The sequence below is a fragment of the Cupressus sempervirens genome, chromosome 11 (assembly GCF_028749045.1).
Source record: "Cupressus sempervirens isolate cs-2001-9-10 chromosome 11, ASM2874904v1, whole genome shotgun sequence".
NCBI classification, from domain to species: Eukaryota; Viridiplantae; Streptophyta; class Pinopsida; order Cupressales; family Cupressaceae; genus Cupressus; species Cupressus sempervirens.
This window is the reverse complement of record NC_143128.1, coordinates 393265799-393288485: the sequence shown is the minus strand read 5'-3', so window position 1 is coordinate 393288485 and position 22687 is coordinate 393265799. Positions and strand designations below refer to the sequence as shown.

At 36.9% G+C, this 22687-nt stretch overlaps 1 protein-coding gene across 8 annotated transcripts in view; it reads right to left on the bottom strand.

Moving 5' to 3' along the window:
- Positions 1-22687, bottom strand: part of PFC1 (Ribosomal RNA adenine dimethylase family protein) — a 273740-nt gene that overhangs the window by 199821 nt on the left and 51232 nt on the right. For all 8 annotated transcript variants that reach the window (XR_016358614.1, XR_016358615.1, XM_089809466.1 and 5 more), the window contains exon 4: positions 12856-12954. Coding sequence is in view for 6 of the 8 variants with exons in the window: in XM_089809466.1 (XP_089665592.1) it covers positions 12856-12954 (99 nt within the window). In the remaining 2 variants the exon portion in view is untranslated. The remainder of the gene's footprint in view (positions 1-12855; positions 12955-22687) is intronic.

Genomic DNA, 22687 nt, shown 5'->3' with positions numbered 1-22687 from the left:
AATGATACTCAACTCATGGAAGAAACTCTCAAAAAGTTGGCAGACAATAAAATATTCGGGGAACAAAATGATCACAGTGTAGGCTAGGTGTCAAGTAAAAAAAACCCTCATCTAGCATGCTCTTGACCTTCTATGTCGTCTTTTCCCCCACAGACGAAGACACCACACAAAGGGAAGCAGCCGACCTTTGAAGAGATGCAAGAGCAACTGAGAAAAGACTAGAAGAATGCAAATTTGGAGGAAGATATATCCTACAAAGATTACACAAATCTGAGAATGAGATATTCGGGAGGCGGAAACAAAAGATATTTTAATGATGATCTCAGGAGGAAGTTGAGTAAAGTTAATATGTCACCATTTGACAGATCTAGATCCAATTCTTGGCAAGCGTAATGAAGGCAGATACTTACTTCCAGCTTAATCCTATGCCAGAAGAAGCAATTAAATTTGCAGCCTTACACTTGGAAGGAGTAATGCATGAATGGTGGCCTCACGGTACCATCACACTAGGGCATGATCAGATAAATACCTATGCGGAATTCACCGAAAGATTGATAAATCGATTTGATGGTAAAGCTCTGGACCTCAATTTCAAAGTTTTGGCACAGCGCAGGCACACTGGATCGGTTGACCAATACATTGTGAAATTTCAGAAACTCTCTATTTTAGTCACAGACATTTGTGAAAGATGGCTAATGCTCTTCATGGATGGACTAATAGAACCACTAAAAGGTTGGGTAAAAGGGTTCAATCCTACCACACTATCGGAAGCCATTAAGAAGGCACAAAGTATGGCATCATCATCGGCATCATTCTCTCGAGGTTACTCACATTCCAAACCACCGGTGTTCCTGAGAGACAAAGATAATAAACCATTGCCGAGGAAACTGTCGTTGGACAAAGCTACCAAACAGGAGCTTTGAAGGAAGAAATTATGTTTCAACTACAAGGGACCATGGGAACCTGGGCACAAATGCCTCAAGAAAGGAAAACTTCACTATATTGATGTTGTGTCTGATGATGAGGACGAACAGGAAGATCTACCCTCTGAAGACAACCAGCCCCACAAAGATACCAAAATGGTTAGTCTAAACCATATAGCGAGAATTGCAGCATTAGTATGGCACGGAAGAACTGTCGCCTTAGCCAGGAGCCCGAGGTGTATGGTGTTTCGTGTACAGACAACTCTGCAAGGACAAAGAGTCATGGTGATGCTAGAGAGCGGAGCCACTCTCAATTTCATAAACTCATCCCTAGTGAAACAAAGAGGTTTGTCTACTGACTCACATGTAGAATTCCAAGTCAAGGTTGCCAGAGGGACACTGTTGCCCTGCACACACCTTGTTCCTCAGCTAAGTATCACAACGATAAATCACACGGTGATCGAGGATTTCTTTATAGTGGACCTTGATGACATGGAGGTTATTCTTGGCATACTGTGGATGGAGACACTTTATGAATACACTCAAAGCTTCAAACGAATGGACTTCACTTTTGTTGTCGATGGAAAGAAGGTTGTTCTCCGCGAAATGCCAAATGAGGGTCTAAACGAAGTTTCTACGCATCGTATGGAGGCAATATTTCGACATGATGTCATTGCTTGGGCTGCACACTGTTTTGTCTTGGCAGAACCTATAAAAAAGCAACGGACACCTCCCCAAGATGATGATCTCCAGAATATCTTGAGAGATCATGATAAAGTTTTTTATAGACATTCCTCCTGGTATACCACCTCATCGAGGGTTTGAACATACTATCAAGTTGGAAGCAGGAGCCAAGCTAGTCATAACCACACCGTATCGCCATCCCAAGAAATTCAAAGATGAGATCGAAAAGACGATTCAAGAGCAACTAGAGAAAGGATGGATCCGTCCTAGTTCTGGCCCGTTCGCGTCATCTATGGTATTGGTCAAAAAGAAGGACGGGACGATGCACATGTGTGTGGACTACCGTGCGTTGAACAAAAAATAATAACGAATAAATATCCCATTTTGAGGATAGATGAGTTGTTGGATGAATTGCATGGCATAGTCTATTTTTCAAAAATAGATCTTCGTTCTAGATACCATCAGATCTACATTAGGGAAGAATATATAGAAAAACGGCCTTCCATTGTCACTACGGGCATTATGAGTTTCTGGTCATGTTGTTCAAATTGACAAATGCACCTACTACATTCCAATCATGCATGAATTTTATTTTTAACAAACAATTATGTAAGTACTTATTGGTATTTTTTGATGATCTTATTTATAGCAAGACATGGGAGGAGCACCTAAAGCATCTGGATGAAGTCCTAACAGTCATGGAAGAGCAGTCTTTGTTCGCCAAGCAATCCAAGTGTGAAATCAGTATGACAGAAATATTGTACCTAGGGCATGTTGTCTGTAAATATGGAGTTCAAGTTCATCAGGAAAAGATTCAGGCTATCCTTGATTGGCCTCCCCCAAAATCACTCACGAATTTGTGAGGATTTTTCGGACTGTGCAGTTATTACCAGAGGTTCGTTAAAGGATTCTCCCAGCTCAACGCACCCTTAACGGGTCTAACAAGGAAGGGGTCTTTCCAGTGGAATAAAAAGGCACAATTCACTTTTAATAAGCTAAAAGAGGCAATGAGCACTTGTCCCGTACTTGCATTACCTAATTTCACTCAACCGTTCATTTTGGAGTGTGACACATCCGGAGAAAGCATTAGTGTGGTATTGATACAAGATAGACACCCCGTAGCTTATGAGAGCAGGAAGCTTACGTAGAAAAAATGCCTATATTCTATCTACGACAAAGAGATGTTGACCATCATACATGCACTAACCAAGTTCTAGCAGTATCTAATGGGTGTCAAGTTTGTCATTCATACAGATTACAATAGTTTGAGATATTTTCTAGAGCAACAAGAGTTGAACAAGAGGCAACAAAAATGGGTATGCAAAGTTCAAGCTTTTGATTTTGACATTGAATATGTGAAAGGAAAGAACAATGTAGTTGCAGATGCTATCCAGGAAATCCACCATCTTCTTATTGACCCAAATTTCAGCTGACTGGAAAGCACATTTGTTGGTAGAATATTCCAAAAACACATTTGTCTGTGAGCTAATGGATGGAAACACCCAAGATGATCTATACAAAGTGGTGGATGCCATCATTTACTATAAGAATCGGATATATTTAGTGCCGAAATACAAATTGAAGCAGAAAATCTTGGAGGTACAAGACTCACCCTTGGCAGCACACCCACGCTTCCTCAAAACTTACAGACGTCTGAGGGAGAGGTTTTCATGGAAAGGTTTTAAAGGAGACATATTGTAGCATGTAAGAGAGTGTGTGGTCTGCCAGTAGAACAAATCCGAACATACTCTTCTTGCCGAGTTACTGTAACCTCTGCCAATTCCAGAATAGAAGTGGGAAAGTATCTTGATAGATTTCATTACTGGACTTCGCAAGGTGAACAGAAAGAATTGTATCTTCGTGGTGGTTGACAGACTAACAAAGTATGCACATTTCTTTGCCATCCTCTCAAATTTTCAGGCCGCATAGGTAGCCAATCTGTTTTTTAGAGAAGTCTTTCACCTGCACAGGTTACCTCGAAACATTGTCAATGATCATTCATGGGCGATTTATTAGTATATTCTGGACAAAACTGTTTCGGATAGCAGGAACAGAATTGTCGTCCAGTACTAGTTATCACCCTTAGACAGACAAACAAATGGAGATTGTAAAGAAGTGGCTTGAAGGCTACCTTCGGAACTACATTTCAGCACAACAATGGGCATGGGTTAAATGGATGCACCTAGGGGAATATTGCTACAATACCAGTTACCACATGTCCATCGGGATGGCACCTTTCAAAGCACTCTACGAGTACGAACCCATTTCCTTCATCGACACAGTTTTGGGTGACAATCGCACACCAGGGGCAAGGGACTAGTTTCAAGAGGGACAAGACATCTTGAGATGCTTAAAAGAAAACTTACAACGGGCATAGAAACAACAAAAGATGTACGCTGATAGACACCGAATTGAAAGAAGTTTCGAAGTGGGAGACTTGGTCTATCTCAGACTTCAACCATATCGGCAATCCTCATTGAGGGAAAAGGGGAAAGAAAAACTAAAGCCATGATTTTATGGCCCTTATTGGGTAGTTCGCCACATCGATGAAGTTGCTTATGAGCTAGAACTTCTAGAGGGGAGCCGTATTCATAAAAAAAATTATGTCTCCTGTCTTAAAAAAGTTGTACGACAGAACGTTACAGTAGCTGCAGACCTTTCGCTGCTCAATGAAGAAGGAAATCTCATTTTGGAACTAGTCGAGATCATCGAAGTACATGAGAAGACCCTGTGGAACCGCACAGTGAAAAAATATTTGGTATGTTGGAAACACTTGTCGTTGGACGACGCGACATGGGAGGGCGAGTACATTCTATAGAATTCGACATTGCATTTGCTTGAGGACAAGGAAAATTTGGGACAGGAGGATTGTAATGTTCCCGTTATAAAATAAATTATTAATGAAACTATTGTTAATGGGCCGATTGATTTAATATATCTCCGACCCTTTTTTTTTTTGTTTCCGTAATTTTTTGTGTGGCCATCGGCTATCTTTGTACACCCTCGAAAAGTTTTCCCCTATAGGTATTTAAGCACAACTTGTAGGCAGTCGTAGGGATGCAATCTGATTATTTCTTTATACTGTGAATTCCTATTGGGATTCTCTGTTGTTCACCATTTCGGAAGTGAAAGATCTTCCCTACTTGGCTTGTTCGATTTTGGTGCGATTCAACCCTGACCCTATTCCACTGTGTATTTCTTGGCTCAGATCTGGCAATTTGGAGTATTATTTTCAAGTATTGTTGTGTCTGGATTTCATCTAAAACTATTGTGTTTATGTATGAATGATATTGCATTCACAGTTGGTGTTTTATCACATTTGGCTCAAGCACCTACCTATACAACATCCTTTTCAAACATTCCCGTACTGCAATTCTATGTACCATACGGCCTGCTAACTCCACTGTACACCCTGAAGACACACTCCACCGTACAGCCTCAAATCTATCCTGTACAGCCAAGTGGAAGACATACCCTCAACAGCGTACAACATCTTCCATACGGCCAAGACTTGGCCCCCATACAAATACTTCCTCCTCTATTGTACGGCCTTCTGTAGACCTACTGCACGGACTCCCCTATGCATCCCTCCTTGATACCATACGGCATTTGTATACATCCTCCAATAATCCTTACACCACTGTTTTCAATTGTTTTCTCTCCGAAGAGGAATGGGAACATTTCAGCTACTTGGCTGGGCAGTTTTGCCTAATAGAATTTTATGCATTTCATTGTGAAAATCCTGATTTTCTTACTCGCATGTAAATGCAATATGCAATCTCCCTCAGAAAGTGAGACCAGCTCCATACCTTGGTTTTTATGCAACAAGGCAACATGCAAATGAGTTTAAAAAGTTTGATTATGCCTAATGTGGCATGTGTAAAATGGTTGGAAAAGTCCAATCTCTTCTTCTTTTTCCATTTACACAACATTAAATGCTTGCAAAAAGCCTGATCTGCATATTGACTCCAAACTCCAATATGTAAATCCAAGGAAAAAGTATGATTTGCACTTCAAAGGCCAAGATGAAATGTTTAAATGATCTCAAAAAGTGTGATCTGCACTTTACATGTATATCCAATATGCAATGCAACAACAAAACCATCATTTGCATAAGTGTAAATATGCAATGTGCATTGTGGCTGGAAAAGCCCGATTTGCATTGAATGTCTTCATCCAACGCACAATGCTCATGAAAATATCCAATTTGCTTAGGCATTTGAGCTGCATGCTCTTGGCTATTGCATTTTAAATATGTAAATGCTCATGCAAAACCCGATTTTGGGCATTTGAGGAAGAATCAGCATATGTGGCTGGAAAAGCCCGATTTGTGCCAATACTCCATTTTAAAGCATGCAAGCACTCCAAAAAGTGCAATTCTTTGAGCATTTGAAGTTATATTCATTTGGTATTCGCATATACATCATTTTTAACATATGCTCATGCTTTCAAAAACCATGATTTCTATTTGAGCGGACATTCCCAATGTGTAAATAAGCATGAAAAGTGTGATTTGCACATAGAGGACACATTTGCATCATTTTAAAAAATGCAATGGCACAAAAATGGTGTGATTTAGGGCTGGGAGATAGGGATTTTCAAAGGCATTGATCATCATATGCAAACACATTCAAAAAACCTGATTTTGGAGAAGAGAGTTTCATTCCAACTTCTTGCTCCAAGTATTACTCTTTGCTCTCCAAGTAAGTGTAAGATTTGGGTTTTGTTTGTATTTCTTGTTCTTGTTGCTTATATGATGCATTCTTTTGCTCTTTGCTTTCCACTTGTTTAGTTGCAGCCATAGATTTTTCTTCTAAGTTGATAAATAAGTTCAAAATATTCATTCTTTGTAATGCAAAAAGGTTCTTCTTCCAAAAACGAAATTGCTTACAAGATTGAAGTGTTGAAAGCTATCATTTTGTGTCAAAGCAAGAGGTATGTTCTTTTCTTTTCTTTGTTTTGTAAATACTTGGTTCATTTGTTTTTGGTTTGTTCATGAAGAAAATGATTAAGTTTCTCTTAAAGAATGCAAGTATTCATTCTCATTTATTGTCTTCATATTCAATTCACTTCCGAATTCGCCCAACTTCACATTCCCCAAATATGTAATCGGACTTCCTAAACCTGATTACACATTTGTATCAGCTAAAAATAGTGAGTTTTTCACCACATGTAAATGCATTCCTAAAAATCGATTTTGGGAAAGGCTCACATTTTTAAGCACAAAAATCTCATCCACATGCTTCCAAGCCACATATACTTGCATTCTTATCCACTCAAAGCCAAAAAGCTATATTTTCCCTTGAGCATTCTACCTAGAAAAACCTGATTTTGGTCATTTTTGCCCAAAATAGAAGCTTTTTGAACCATCTCCAGCCTATCTAAGTGTTCAAAAAGTACCTAAATCATATCGAGAACACTTATCCTTCATGGATCTGCCTTTATTGTCCAAATTTTGAAACCCTCATGGATTCAGTCCCATTGAAAGGCATTTTCACTCTTTGGAATTCTCATGTTGCGGCAAACTTTTCAAGTCAACATATGTCAAAATTTCTTCAAAAAATAGGCATCCTGTCAAGAAGATATGCTTCGAATCAAAGGAAGCAATAATTCACTTTCTCAAATCCTACTCTAGAACCTAAATTCGTGTTGGAATGCACCAAGCATGTTGAGAAAAAAAAAACAAAAATTAATCAGTTAAAGATGTTGATGGGAAAGTTGTTCTGAGTTTACATATGAACATCATTGAGAAGGTTTTCAAAGTGTCAGAAATTCCAGAATGTGTAAATCTGACAAAGGAGAGTTCACAACAACTGTGGAAAGAGAAAAAGCTTCATTACATCAATTATTCAAATGATAACCAGAAATTCATCAAAGAGAATCAGGAGGCTATCAAAAGATGTAACACCGCGGTTATCAGAGTGAATGCAGTGGATTGAGATACAAGAACTCCTGACAACTCCAACATTTTCACCTTTTAATTCAAAAGACATGTTATGTGTAATTGATTTGCATGCAATCGAATTACACATGCCTTCAACTATGTAATTGAATAAGTCTTCTTTCTTGCTTGAATTGGTCAAGGTGGTTAAGTTTCTCCCACCTTTTTCTCCTCCTTTCTCTCATTCCTTTGCCTATATAAGGGAGTTCCCTTTATTGTAAATAATTATCTTTTTAACATGCAAGAAAGCTTTGCAAAATTTGTGAAGCATAACTGTGATTTGTCGTACAAGTTCGAAAGAAAGGTGAATAGAAGACGCTATTTGTTTCAAAGTTGTGTCTGGAAGCAATTGTAGAAATACAAATTAGAAGTTGTGACTGTAATTTGTGTTGTTATCTTTATTTCACGCTAATCTTGTTTATATTTGAAGCAAAGTGAGTAGTAGAAACAAAAAATTTTGAAATTATGTCTGGAAGCAATTATGGTGATACAAATTAAAAGTTATGACTGTAATTTGTAATGATGTCTTATATTCACGCATATTATTATAATTAAGTTATTTTCATGTCTATACACTAGAATAACTTATAGGCAAACTTTAACAATCAACTACTTCTGAAAGTTTGTGTGCCCCAATAGTAGTGATTTACTTTAATAGAATAGAAGAAAAAGACATAGATCTAAGCCGGTGTCCTTTCAATTAGTCTGTGAGTCACTTTGAGTTTATCAATATCACTGTTTCCAATTTTAAGATAGAATGTAGTGAAGAGATCCATCTTGCCCATTACCCTCTCTGCGAGTAAGTGGATTCTTTCTCTAAAGCAAGAGGAAAGAATATTGATAATATCCTTTAAAAAAGTATCTCTAAACTTCTTCCTTACCCTGAGTTGATCTAAGGAACAAAAAGAAAGGGGAGCCTTCCCTTTAAGGTAGGAGAGATTTTGTCTCACACATTGTGGTTGGTACTCCGATTTGGCAAAAGAAGTTATCAAAATTGTCAGTTGCAAAATATCCACCCAACAAACAACAATCCACTGAGATGAACTAAACAAAAGCATCAACTATGCCAATAAAGTCCATTGCAACACAATATTAGATTCTACTCATACCTCTTCTCAAACCAATCCGACCTTTGCTCTAATCAAATACTTGCATCAATAGCTTTGAAACATCACGATCCCCCAGTACACACACCGAATTCATAAATGAATTCACTTACATATACACATTTTGGAATTGAAATATCTCCTCTACTTGGCTTGTGCAACTTTGATGGGTCTCAGTCCTACACTATTCTTCTTGTTGGTATATTTGCTTCAGATCTGACACATCTAGAGCATCATTATGTGAGTACATTTGATAATTATCTCTAGCGTTCATTTATGTTGTTCCTGGCACCACTGGTATTTGAAATTCATTTGTTGGTATTCGCATAATCAACTATGTAAATGAACTCTATTGTTTTTGTATTAGCGAATATGTGGACATAAATAACCCATCCATTGTACCCCTTCAGTACCCACACCATACGGTAGTCTATCCTAGTTGTACAACTACAGTCAATCATCATCAACCTACTATCTCCCTAGACTATAGAATCCCCATAGTTTGTATGCCTTCTCCACCTTGAATGTGTACATTCATCTTAGCACTATATGCGTATCGAGTGCCTCCCACACCCACCCCCACCTCGTATGGCCAATAGTTGACACAATACAGGGACCATTATAGCCCCCCGTCGTACACCTACAACCATTCCTTTGTCGTACGGAATCTTGCATTGTGATACAACAAATTGCAACTATCCAGTCCATTTGCACTCTCCGTACAGACCCCTCCCTCCTCACCGCATACAACCTCTATAGTAACCCACACACTACCTTGCAAAGATCACCCTCCTGTCTTACAGACACATTCCTGGAAATATTTATCACCATATTGGATACAACTGGATTTCATAGAGAATTTTAAGTTGGTCAATTCAATTTTAGCAATCCCCCTCGTATCAAGAACTTTGCAAGCCTAAACTAGGTAGGAATCTTTAGTTTTAACAAAATAATAGAGGCATACGCCTGTGGAAGGCATCTAGAAGTGCCTCCCAGGCATCTGGATGCAAGTGCAAGCCTGTAACATCATGCAGAGTTTTCATAAACCAGAATAGCAGTAACAAAAATGTCAGAAATCTCAAGAAAACATTGCACCAAAATTTACCTTGGGAAAACTCTCCTACTCGAGGGAAAAACCCAACCACACCAAAAGATAGTTCCTTTACTCAGAATCTCAAAATTAATTACAAGACAGTTTGTTATGATTCAATCCTTCAGAATCAATAAGTCGATCATTAGGATGCACACAAACCAGAAATGTCTATATCACAACAAAGATAATATTCTTCACAATAATATCAAATGGGCAGCACACAATACCATCAGCCAAAAAAATGACTCTCATCTCCCAACAATAATTATAGCTAAGTGCGAGTTGTAATGTTCCTATCATTAAATAAATAAATTATTAAAACCTTTGTTTATGGGCTAATTGATTTAGCATATCTCAAACCCATTTCTATGTTAATTGTTTCTGTAGGAGTTGTTCGTGCCTTCTGTCACCACAAAGTTTATCCCTCGACAGGGTATTTATGTCCGTGAGGTTGAGTTATTTAGGTATGTGATGTGGATTATTTGATTATTTTTTGTATTGCAAATTCCTATTAGAGTTCTACTTATCTCACCATTTCGGAAGTGAAAGATCTTCCCTAGTTGGCTCTCATTGTTTTGATAGGATTTAATCCTCACCCTATTTCGTTCTATAATACTTTGCTCAAATCCAGCAAATCGGAGCACCATCATTATTTGCAACTATAATCTTATTTGGTTACCAATTGATGATCTTGGTGCACTCAGTACATTGTTCATTTTTTCAAAAGTCTTCTCTATTGTTTAATCAAGGCAATTGCTAGTACTTCCATTTTCCATTGATTGTCTCTGTAATACTCTTCCGCACATTAACAATCGTATGACCCTCCAATAGGTCATATGAACACCCTCGTCTACCTCCATACGAAACTTCCAGCAATCTATATGGACTTAATATTCACCGTATGACAACCATATGGACAATACAAACTGCCTCATCTCCAGATAGAAATCACCTTTGGACAAAAAAAACCTCCGAACAGAAGTCACCTTCAAATAGAAATCACCTCCGAATAGAAATCATTTTCAAACAAAAATCACCTCTAGACAAAAAAAACCTCTAGACAAAAAACACCTTCGGGCAAAAATCACCTCCGGACAAAAACACCTCGAAACAGAAAACACCTTTGGGCAGAAATCACCTCCAAACAAAAAACACCTTTAGACGGAATCACCGAACAAAAACCACCTCCGGACAGAAATCACTTCCAGACAAAAATCATCTCCGGACAAAGTTTGCCTTCGGAACATTACATGGGCTCCGTAATACACTCCCTTTATAGGGGAAACTAACACGCTAGGAACCTTCACACCTACCATACTAAGCAATGATATAACTGAAAATATAGTTCTCATGACTACTATTACCACAACATTTATTGTAGGCACAATATCTTCACTCAGAAAATTTTCTTAATACTGCTCACACGGAGAGCATACCACAAACTATCTCCAAAAATCCAATAATGTCAAATCTCCTCTGAACATTACCCAACGCACACACACATCCAATCTCCAATAGGCTCTGATCAACTTTACTGCAAGAGAATGAATGAATACTGAAGCATCAATGGTTGCAGCATCCCGAGCATGAGCAACGGCAACTAATAAGACTCCTGCCATTACGAACATGATCTGCAGCAAGGTCATGTGAAACGGCACACTCATAAAGAGTGTCGCAAGTTAACACCATGTGAACCAACAACACCATGATGAGTATAGGTGCTTCATATACAAATAAATATTCGTATAAGCTATCGAAACAGCTGAAGACCTTCCAACGTTGCCAAGTCATCATAATGAAACACACAGAAAAACATAGTTGACACAAACATAAACTATAAGAAACTCTTCCACCATGAAAAGACCGCAAACATGAAAGGAGCCAAAAACTTGCAGAAGACATCACATAGTAGCACAGATGATGAATATAGAACACCACTAAAAGAGTGAATAATCTCTATCGCAGCTATCAGAACTTCAACATAGAAGTGATATCAATTGTGTACCAAATCTTTCATACCGATATTGAGAAGCATTACATAGAATTATTTTCAGTGTATTTAGGGACTTTGTGGAAAGAACACTCTAGCAATAGAAGTAAGTAATTTAATTTTCCTTGAGTTGTAACAAAAGGGGACATTACAGCATCAAACAAACCACATTATTATAAAGCATATATTCAGAAAGAGCAAACAGAAATTATAAAGCACATATTGAGGAGCAATCAGAAATAAAGATCTTATTGCTTACATCTACAAAAAGATCCCTAATTACTGAACACAGCATTATCAAGATACAATTCAGAAACAGCTATCATACATTTTCCTCTATCCACTCCTATATAAGATCAGATCAATTATCTCATATACAAATATAGATCTTGGCTGACCAATCAGAGATATGTTTTCATTGAAGAAATTCTATCCTTGGATAGCCAAAGATTTATCAGGTTTATATTCTTATTTGTTTTCCTTTCTTGGAGCAAGATACCAGAGTTCCTATCAGATCCTTAACTACTTGATGTCATGGTTATCAAGACAATGTTCAGGGAGGACAAAGGCACTAGAATCAATGGGAAAATTGCAAATTACCTCTTTGTGAGCTCATTAAGCACAGTGCAAGCCTTTACAACATCTAATAATTATTCAATTATTTTCATTCATGAAGTATTTTAACGTTTTTGTTAATATTACTCTGTTTCTTGTTTGGAAAGAGTCTTCGTGTGTTCATTTATTTGACCAATGCCGACTGTGGACAAATCTGCTTGCATGACATGATCATGTAAAAGCCTCTACCACTATGGGCGATTCCCATATAGGCACCAGGCATAGGCCATTGAAGCTATAAAATACATATTAAGAGATACTAATTGAATGATCAAAATAATCCTAGTTCAGTAATTGAAAAGCTAAAGAGAAAATCACTAATTTGTGTACACAGTTTTTTCAAGGTATGGCAATATTAATAAGGATTCAGTACCACATGAAATTGCTGTACTTTCTGTAGTTGCAAACATTTTTTTAATCAGGTATGCAAATGACGGAAAAAACTTGTGGTTAAAAGAGTCATTTCAAAAAGAATTACTTTAAACTGCAAAATAAGTTCTTACTTTTGCCAACTGTCCAGGGTCTAGACCTTCTCTAACTGAAGCTGAAAATGATGCAATTTGTGACTTTATATGACATCTTGTAAAGTCATCTTGCACAACCTGCAAGAAAAGATTAAAAATAATTTCACTCTGAAGATATCTAAAATCAAAAGTAAACACTCAGTATTTTTACTGCCTAATGAGCATGATTGCACAAATAAATAACATGTGAGGTACCTTAAATTCAATGACCAATAAAGGAAGAATGAGAATTTCATCAAGTCACAGAAAAAAGTAGGTCAGTGGGAATCACATCTCATTATAGTGATATACTCAAGTATTAAGTAGTTTGTAGATTAATAACATCCTGTGGATAATCACAAACTACAGAAGCCTAAAGGTGTGACAAGAAAACTGGCAGGCTAGAGTCATAAACTTCACATACAAAAATGTACATCCTATCGAATGAACATGCATACTGTAGTGAAGGAAGTTGGAACATAACATGAAATGACATAAGTTTATATCTTCTTCATGATTGACAATACAATTTTACACATGATAAATTGTGATCACAACTATGGAGTGCCCTACAATGTCATGATAGGCTGATAATTTATAATCAAAAAGACCAGAGTTGTATAAATTCCCCAAGAAAGAGTACGATAGTTAAGGGAACCACCAACGAAGAACAACCTAATTAAGAAACTTACAATACAATCTCATACCTCTCCAACACTCAAAAAAACCTAGAGCAGGAAGATTTTCATTGCAAATGCAGCACGTTGTTTTTACTTTTTATAATCTTCAGCTACATTTAGTTTGTTTAAAGTTACATTAAAAGTTGTCCCTCTATTCCAAAATTTGGGGGAAAAGATTCCATCGTTGAAACCTTGCCCCTGAATCCACTTATCCTAGAAGGTTGGAGAAACACTGGATTGAGATGAATTGAAACTCTTGACGACCACTAGGCTAGGCGCTACAAATCCTCCTGACTGTCATACCCTAAAACAAAAGGTTGTATGCCAAGGAATTGGAGATGATGGATAACCCCTGGGAGACTAGGTAAAGGATGATGATGCTAAAAGAATTATTAACTTTCAAAATTTGTGTCATCCTAAGGAAAAATCTGCAATAGCTCACCTTTATTTTTTACTGAATTGTTTCTTGTCTAACTCTGTGAATTGACACAGACCCAGTCTGTGGTGTAAACGTGAGTATCTAAACTTAGACTGCAACTCAGTCAAGTAACCAAGATATATATATATTCAAAACAAACATCAAATCCTTCAAAATTACTAATAGTAGCAACCAAAAGAATATGCGAACATAAAACTGTAGCAGAATCTTCCTCAAATTCATAAATTTATTCCAGTACAGAAAAAATATTATTGAATTAAGACAGACCTTGGATGTATCGCACGCAGACATAAATGAGACGAGGTAATAAGGAGACCAGTCTCTAGTCTTAGCTTGTTCAAGCCAGGTACATTAAATGTTCAATATGCTGGTTGAGCCCACCACTACCACCTTATCAAGCTCTCCCTGCTATTCCCTATTCCATTCAGCGTAGTCAACTATCTAAAATGAGGACAGATTAAATGCATTCAATGATAGCTCGTGGATAGTCCAAACGTCACATGCATTTTATTACCAAGTCAACATAGAATGTGTGTCTTCCTCCAACCTTTTCATCTCAAAAAAAGCTTAAATCTTCCTCTTGCTACCATGTCTTAGCTCGGCATTGCGAGTGCATTCAAAGGGGTTCTTGTCCAAGAACGAGTTCCAAGTCACTATTGAATATACATTTCTGCTCTTGCTTTCCTTATTCTATCATGTTTAGTGTGTTGGTAACTCATGTATTAAAAATTGCCCTTGTTGGTCCACTTTGGGGTATCATCCAAAATGATGAAGTCTACGAGTAGCATCTCAGATTGGTTGATCGAAATGATCAGAACTGCTAGTTTCTTTTCACCAAAAACCTATGTCCGTTGCTTCTCCTCCTTGCCAGCATATTAGATTTTCGGGCATGGCATGAGCATAACAGAGAAGGCGTTATGAGTAACGTCGCTACAAGGACAATTATCAGGGTTTGGGCACCCAACCTGCATGCTAGCCAAGACTGTAGGAAACATTATGGCTCAACAAAACTCCAAAAAATGGTCTCCTCTTCCATGTATCTTCCAACTAGGTGCATAGACAAGGTCCATGTCAAGCTTAAGTTTACATGCCAACCCGCAATAGAGATTTATGATTGAGCAACAATTTGGAAGAGTTAATAAACAGTGTAACACCAGCACAGGGGTATGAAGGGACAGACGGACAAGTTTTTGGGACAGGAAAAAAAGGGCCTCAATTTGGGGACAGTGCTGATAGCCGGGATAGGGGATTTTTTTTTGGATGGGGTGGAGGGGGTGAGGGGTGTCGTACACTATACATATAGAACATGGAATGCTAGCTATGAAATGTTGTTTTAGTATTACATGCCAAATTGAAATACTTCCACACAACAAAATTGCAACACAAACCAGAACCATTGATCATGCATAATTTGAATCATGATCAATATTAAAATGAATACAAAATCATGTCAAAATGACAAAATGTAGTGATGGGAAACCTCTAATCATCCCCCGGGCCAAAGTACTCATTACTAGAACTACTAGACTCCTCACACTTTAGTTCCGCAAAAGGAACACAAACCCACCCTACATCTCTTTCTGATGCAATCTCATCTTCATCAATATGAGACACATTCTTTGGCTCTACATCCCATCGTGCTGCTAGGCTCTCTTTGTACATGTGTGTCTTGTGATCCACAACATGCAAGACACTGTGTACAACAAGCTTCTCCACTCTCTTAGAGGTAAGTTTGTTCTCTTAATAGAGCAGATGTAGCACCAAAGCAAACAAGCATCAAAGCCCCAAATTAGAAGTAAGTTGTTCCTCTTAATAGAGTGGATGAAGCACCCAAACACACAAGTACCCAAGCACCCAAACACACAAATACCCAAGTAGCCAAGCACTGCAATGACGGGTGCGGCAACGCTTGGGCAATGGTGGGGGTGCTTGGGTGCACTAAGTACATGTCTCGGGGGACATTCCTACACTGGGTACTCCTGGGATTTGGGTCAAATGTGCATCCCTGAGTTTTCACTCATAATAAACAAATAGAGTGCTCATTTTGAAACCTCCACACAGCCCTAAACAATCACACTTTAGCCTACTAGGATGTAATGAAATAGGCTAAGCATATAACTTGGAAGGCTATTCCTTGAAAGCGAACATCACAATCCTCCCTTCCCATGATTGCTTGCCCTCAAGCAATCACAATGCTGGATATTGCAGTATGTGTTCACATTCCCAATTTGCATCCTCTATGGGTAGATCTTTCCAATGCACCAAATAATCCCGGATAGATCTATTTCTCAATTATCACTCCCTCATCTCCAACACCTCGGTTGGTACCAATTCTAAGTTTCCTTCTTCATCTAATGGGGGAAATCCAGGTGAACTTGTGATATGTTGGCCGATGGCCTTCTTCAGGTAGAAGTGGAAGACATTATGAATGTTGAAGTATAGCATCAATCAAAGTGATATACTCATTAGATTGAGTATTTGTATTCATGATTTATATGAACATTGTTTTATGTCTCATATTATTGATAAGAATATATATGTCTATTTAATTATAAATGACTTAACTAATCAGGCTCCTATAATCAAAAGAGACTATTATGTTATGGAGTTCCTGAATGTAATTGTTTTACCACCACACGATTGTCAATTGAGAAGCAAACTATTTGTGTTTGCTTATACACCGACAGTGATCAAATAGGGACATGACCCTACATCGCCTTTGGCCACGTAGAGACATGTCTCTACGAGACATCACTTTGTTGTTAAGATTGTTGCTTCTGTTGGAATGATTTTATCATGTGATACCTCGTTGATGGTAAATTATCTTTAAGATAAATATCTTATATATATTATATATCTTATGCATTATATATTATTATATAATAATATAATAATATATTACATATATGGTTAATATATTAATATTACATATATGCTTAAAGGTGAGTTATACATATAGTTATTTATTAACTAATGATGATTAACTATAGGGACGTGTCTCTTGAAGAGACATGTCTCCTCCTCTCATATTTATATGAGAACCAAATCTGCATTTGGAAATCATCAATAACAATGGCCATTATTCTACATTTGCAAAAATGATCTTAGTTACACAACATGGTATCAAAGCTAGATTGCAAATGTGTAATGTCCCCATTTTTGGCCAGTCTATGCAATTGATAGAGTTAGCTCATCATAGCGACCCTCGTGAGCTAACAGGGTGTTTTGGGGGTCTCAGTTGATTATTTACTATTTTTAGTAAGTCTATTATGGGCAATTGCTATTTTCAGTAGCGCAGTGGATGGCTTGGTAGTTGGTCGTCTCCTACAATTAATCAGGTTAATAATTGCATGAGCTCTTATTTGTTTATTATTCATTGAGTTGCATTATTATAATAATGTTTATATTATTATAATAATGACTTTAAGAGTTATTTCTAAAAAACAAGTTGGAAAGTTTCTAATGTTGAGTTCCTCTGGGAAACTTCCACGATTTCTAAAGTGGAGTTTTATGGAAACTTCTGCCAATGAAAGCTTATAAATGAGAACTTATTTCATTGGGAAAGACACACTTGATTATATATTTGATTTTGTACTTTCGTAGTTTTTTCCTAGGTTCTGAAATGTATGCCCTTGTTGATGTATAAGGGTTGGAAATTTTGAGAATAGCATTTGCAATTTAGCTGCTAAGGTATAGCTAAGATTGTCTAACTTCTCTACTATTCATCAGTGTATCTAAGAAGTGTTGTCAGTCCACTACTGAAGTATAGTGGATTTGATATTCCTTTGCACAATCTCCTACTATGTATTTTGTGTCTTGGAGATTGGTTTGACATTACTGCTTGGATAGTGAGGAGGATTGAATTTTCTCATCCATTCTGGAGACAGCATTCTGGAAAGTTGATTTCTGGTTATTGAAGGCTGCCCATTAACATTCAATGACAGCGTCCCATTTAGTAACACTGGCCTGGGCAAGCTTGGAGTCGAAATTCAGCTACCAAAGAGTTGGACGGCATTGGTTTCAAGACCTGCAATATACTGCCAATCATGTGAGAACCCAACCATCAGCCACGTGTGCAAATTGCAGACCTACGGCTAATGTGTATGGGCTTGCAAAAGCCATCATGTGTATATAGTTTTCTTGGAGGGGTCGGTTTTGCAATTAAGTCACCTGCATTTATCTTGGAGGGTCGATAAGCACATTCAGCTCTATAGTAGGTTCCTTTTCTGAATTACTTTCAGCATAATGGAAGATATCGGATTCAATGTTTTGGCCCAGGATATGATCAAACTAATAAATATTGTACTACTCTTCCAATCAGGTTCATTAGAATTTGTTCTTTCAAGCAATAAATGAAGTTATTTGATGTTTCAATTACCTGTGGTGTGAAATTCAGACTGAAGTAATTATTTTCTTTTAAGTAATTTCTTTATTCAAAATCGCAAAAATCATCAAAAGGATTTTAATATAAACATTATAAATCAAGAAATTAGTCTTCACTTTAGTATCACAGCTGGAGACTAGTTCAGGTTATTACAAAATGTATCGAAGGAAAGTAATGAGTTTGGACCCTATGCCAGCAATCTCTTTAAAATCAGGGAGCTGGGGAATTTCAGATTGCTTACTCCTAAATTTCTCCAAAAGTGCGTGCGGGCTGGATACAATTAAGTCAATGCCTAATTGAATGTCGAGATAATATCCTAAAACTAATGCTCGTGAATATAAAGGTTATAGGAAGAAGCATACGTAAAATTGATTGCCACCTGATTGCAAGTCTATTGTATGCACATCACATACCCTACATTAGATCTTAGATTGCGAACATCATATCATGCACAATACGTATATGGAAGGGCTAATCATCATCTCCAAGAAAACATTCCAGAATTAGACGATTCTATTGCTAGAAAATGGATAGCGAACAAGAATAAAAGAAAAACAATTAGAAAAGGAAGACGGGAGAATCACAACTCCATACTAACTCTGCAGTTGTCGCTCATGAAAACAATGTGGACAACCACCATAAATACAGGATTGACATGGGATATGGATTGATATGTAATATCGATTGATATTCATTTTGATGGCATAAGATATTATTAATTCTTTAGCCTCCTGCATAGACATGTATGTACACTGCAAATCACAAACATTACACTCAAACAACTTCACATAATGTCTCCATATGAATTATGTCTCATAGAAAGCGAATATTGGAAGAATGATCAAAGAATGGATTTACGGATAAAATCCTGAACCTGTCAAACCGAATGTGATGCACACAAATAAAACCAAGTTATTTCAAGGGCATGCCCTCTTGGTACATGCAGATTGCATACAAATATAATTTGAGACTATTCAACTACCAAGGAAGAACAAAGAACATAGCACATCCAATACGAATATTGGCATTGCCACTACCTATGAAAATGACGGAGTCTTGGACAACAAAAGGGCAAATCTACAAAGTGAACAGTGCTTGGTTCTAAAGAAGAAATGGAAGTAAATAATGTACACCAAGTAATGAATATGGAAAAGATCGGGGACAATTTAGATATTCACACAATAGATTTTGTTTTTATATAAAAAATTGGAATGATATTTATTGCTCAAAACTGATTGTTATCATCAAATGAAGTATGGCGTGGAAGCCAAAATGCATCGAAAGGAGATAGGAGATAGGAGGTTCACATATTCCATGCACACCGAGCAATGAGCGGTTACTAGAAATAAGACATTTATTGCACCCTTTGACTCACGATCATTAGATATGATAGTTCAGGTTCACGTCAGCAATCACAAGCTGCCACTAAGGCTTAGGTAAGAGAGGTACGTACTTTCCTTATTAATTAATTTTGATTTGTAAGGTATATTTTAAATGGAAAATATTATGTATAATATAGTTAAGTAAAAATTATATTAGTAATTTTGTAATAACTATATTATGGGACAATTAAATAAGGTGAAGTAAATATTTGATAGATTATTAAATTACATTTTAATCATCTTGAATACAAAGAATTCAAATATATGTTAATAAGTAAAGAGACCAGGTGGGTAAGAGAGTAGGGTTGATCCCTAAGGATAGAGGGGTATATGCTCCACTCTTTGGCTTAGGCTTATCAAACCTTGGAACCCCACCTCAGTGTCCAAGCACTGAAATGTAGTATGGCATCTAGACATGGTGAGGAATGGAAAGCACCCATTGGAAGTTAGGAGACAAGTCTTAAGAACTAGTGACCCACCTCTGATCAAGTAAGTATAAAAGATGATACTTGGTAGGCTTATATTCTATTGAGTATATTCACGTTTATATAGATTCCATTTGAGTTTTATCATTCTCCTCTCATTTAGTATGGCTATTATTTATATGAATATGAATTAGGATTGATATATGAATTAAAATAAATTCATTTCGTCTAGTATTAGGAGATAATGAAAAGTTATATGGAAAGTAATAAAAAATAATGAGATGAGTATTTTCATTATATCCTCAATATTACTTTTGTGGTCAACTTTTATTTGGAATTCTATATATACGAGCTATATATCTTGATATTTTCCTTTAAGAATGTCCTTGTAGGAAAAGGAGGATTAATATCAGATTCAAAGAGAGTCTAACATTTTGTTAAAAGGAAGTTTATGATTAGAGGGATTCTGACACATCCATTAGAGGGAGCAGATAGAGGATATGGTTTCGTCAAACTGTCATTGATATCGACCATATTGATTCAAAAGAGTAAACCAATGTTGTGATGGAATCTTCAATGATCGATAAATTGTAACAGTCAAGAGGACTGAAATTCATGCAACTATAGTCATTCAAGTGGCACAATCATACTCAATCAAGATATCAATCTATTGTGGACGAGTTTGTGTTCGCTTTTACTATTAAGCTTAATGAATGTTTGGAGCTTCAATGGATGAAAAGAGCAAGTTGGAACTTAGAAAGGAGTTGTCATAGTTGATACAAAATTGTTCAACAATATAAGAATAAGTGGATATTTTACATTGTGGGGGAATAATAGTCAATGTTTCATTCCAACTTGAACCTTATTTAGAGAGGAGATGTTCCATTCTATAATGCTCCCCATCTTTTAGACCCTCAATAGATTTCTTAGCTTTTCATTCTCCAAACACTAAGTGGAGAAATAAGGAGAAATCAATTAAATTAAAGTCAATAAATAAATAAATCTAAAGGTGACTTTATATTTAATTAATTTAATTTTCTAAGGCACAACTAATTATTGTATTGGAAAGGGGAAGCTTCTAGAGAGTGCAATTAAATAATATTTTATTTCCTTCTAGAAAGGTGAACGAAAAGAATAAATAGAGACGAGAGCTTCATTGTTAGGCATCTGATTATTGTCAATTGCATTTGATATGAACTTGGGAGAAGAAACTAAGGGTTTCTAATTTCAGTTAGCCGTTGGAGAGCGTCAATTCTTCAATGTTGCAACCATTTGACGTGGTGAAATATCCATTGAATTTGGCATTCCTGAGTTCTATTTGTGCTTAAAGTTAAGGAATAAACGAAGGGTTTGAAGAATAGTGAAGGACTAATGAGTGCAGACCTGAAGATTCATCTTTGGCAACCATTAGTAATCTTTTTTTTCCATGCTGTTACAATACGCGTGAACAATGTCACGCTACAGTATTTATGCTTGATTCTGATTGCAACTTTCATCTCCATCCGTGGGCATCACTATTATCAGGTTCTTCTTGCAACTATTAGTAGTTAGCATTGTAATCTTAGGCATATAATTTTTCTGTTGTGAGCAATAATTCATAATCAAATTTGGCATTGTTGTAGTCATTATTGTAAGCCCATTTGTCCTGGCAAATTCATAGCAACATTGTACATGGGAATGAATTCAATAAATGAGATATATGTTGCATACCATTTGTTTGACGAAATGTCCATCTAATAGAATATATGATCAGCATAATAGTTGTATGCCAATTGTTTGTCAAAATGTCAGTTGCCTATAAGTATGCATTCCATATCTAGTTTCCATGTATATGCATTGAAAATACCAAAAAGAACTGCACTTGCATATTAGTTCATTGTAAGAGGTATTGTAGTATCATTTGCGAACATTATAAATTTATTGGCATCATTCAAACTATATCAAATAATCTGAAACACGAAAAATTCAGAAAAAGGCAGCATACAAGTGTTTGACAATATTCCTTGAGCTAAAATCAATCAATTTGGGCAAGGGATATTACAGTAGCATCAGAGTGGTTTCTTGCCATCCTGTGGGGTAAGAAATTTATATTATTGTTAGATTTGTTGTTGTATTTGGAGTTACCAGCACTCTAGCATTTTCTAGCCATGGACAGACATAAGAGGACCGACAGTTCTAGAAGTCAATGGAGTAATGACGAAGTTAGCGCGAAGATGAATGCTTTGCAAGATAGTATGGAGAGACTTAAGGTTCATCAACAAAGATTGATAGAGAGCTTGTCAGATTTAGAGACAATTGAAAGGGCAGCCAGGTATATGGTTTCTGCCTTTAGAAGGCCGACATTGAGGTTGCAGGGAAGGAAGATTGAGTTTTCCCTGACAGGAGTCCCTGATGTAGATGTACCTATATCTAGTACAACACTTGCTAGTCCTATCTGTAGTGTTGACGATGGACTTAGCGGCACCGAGCTTCAGCAGGTTAAGGCTCCTAGAGCTATTGCTACAGTTAGTGCAGAGATAGTT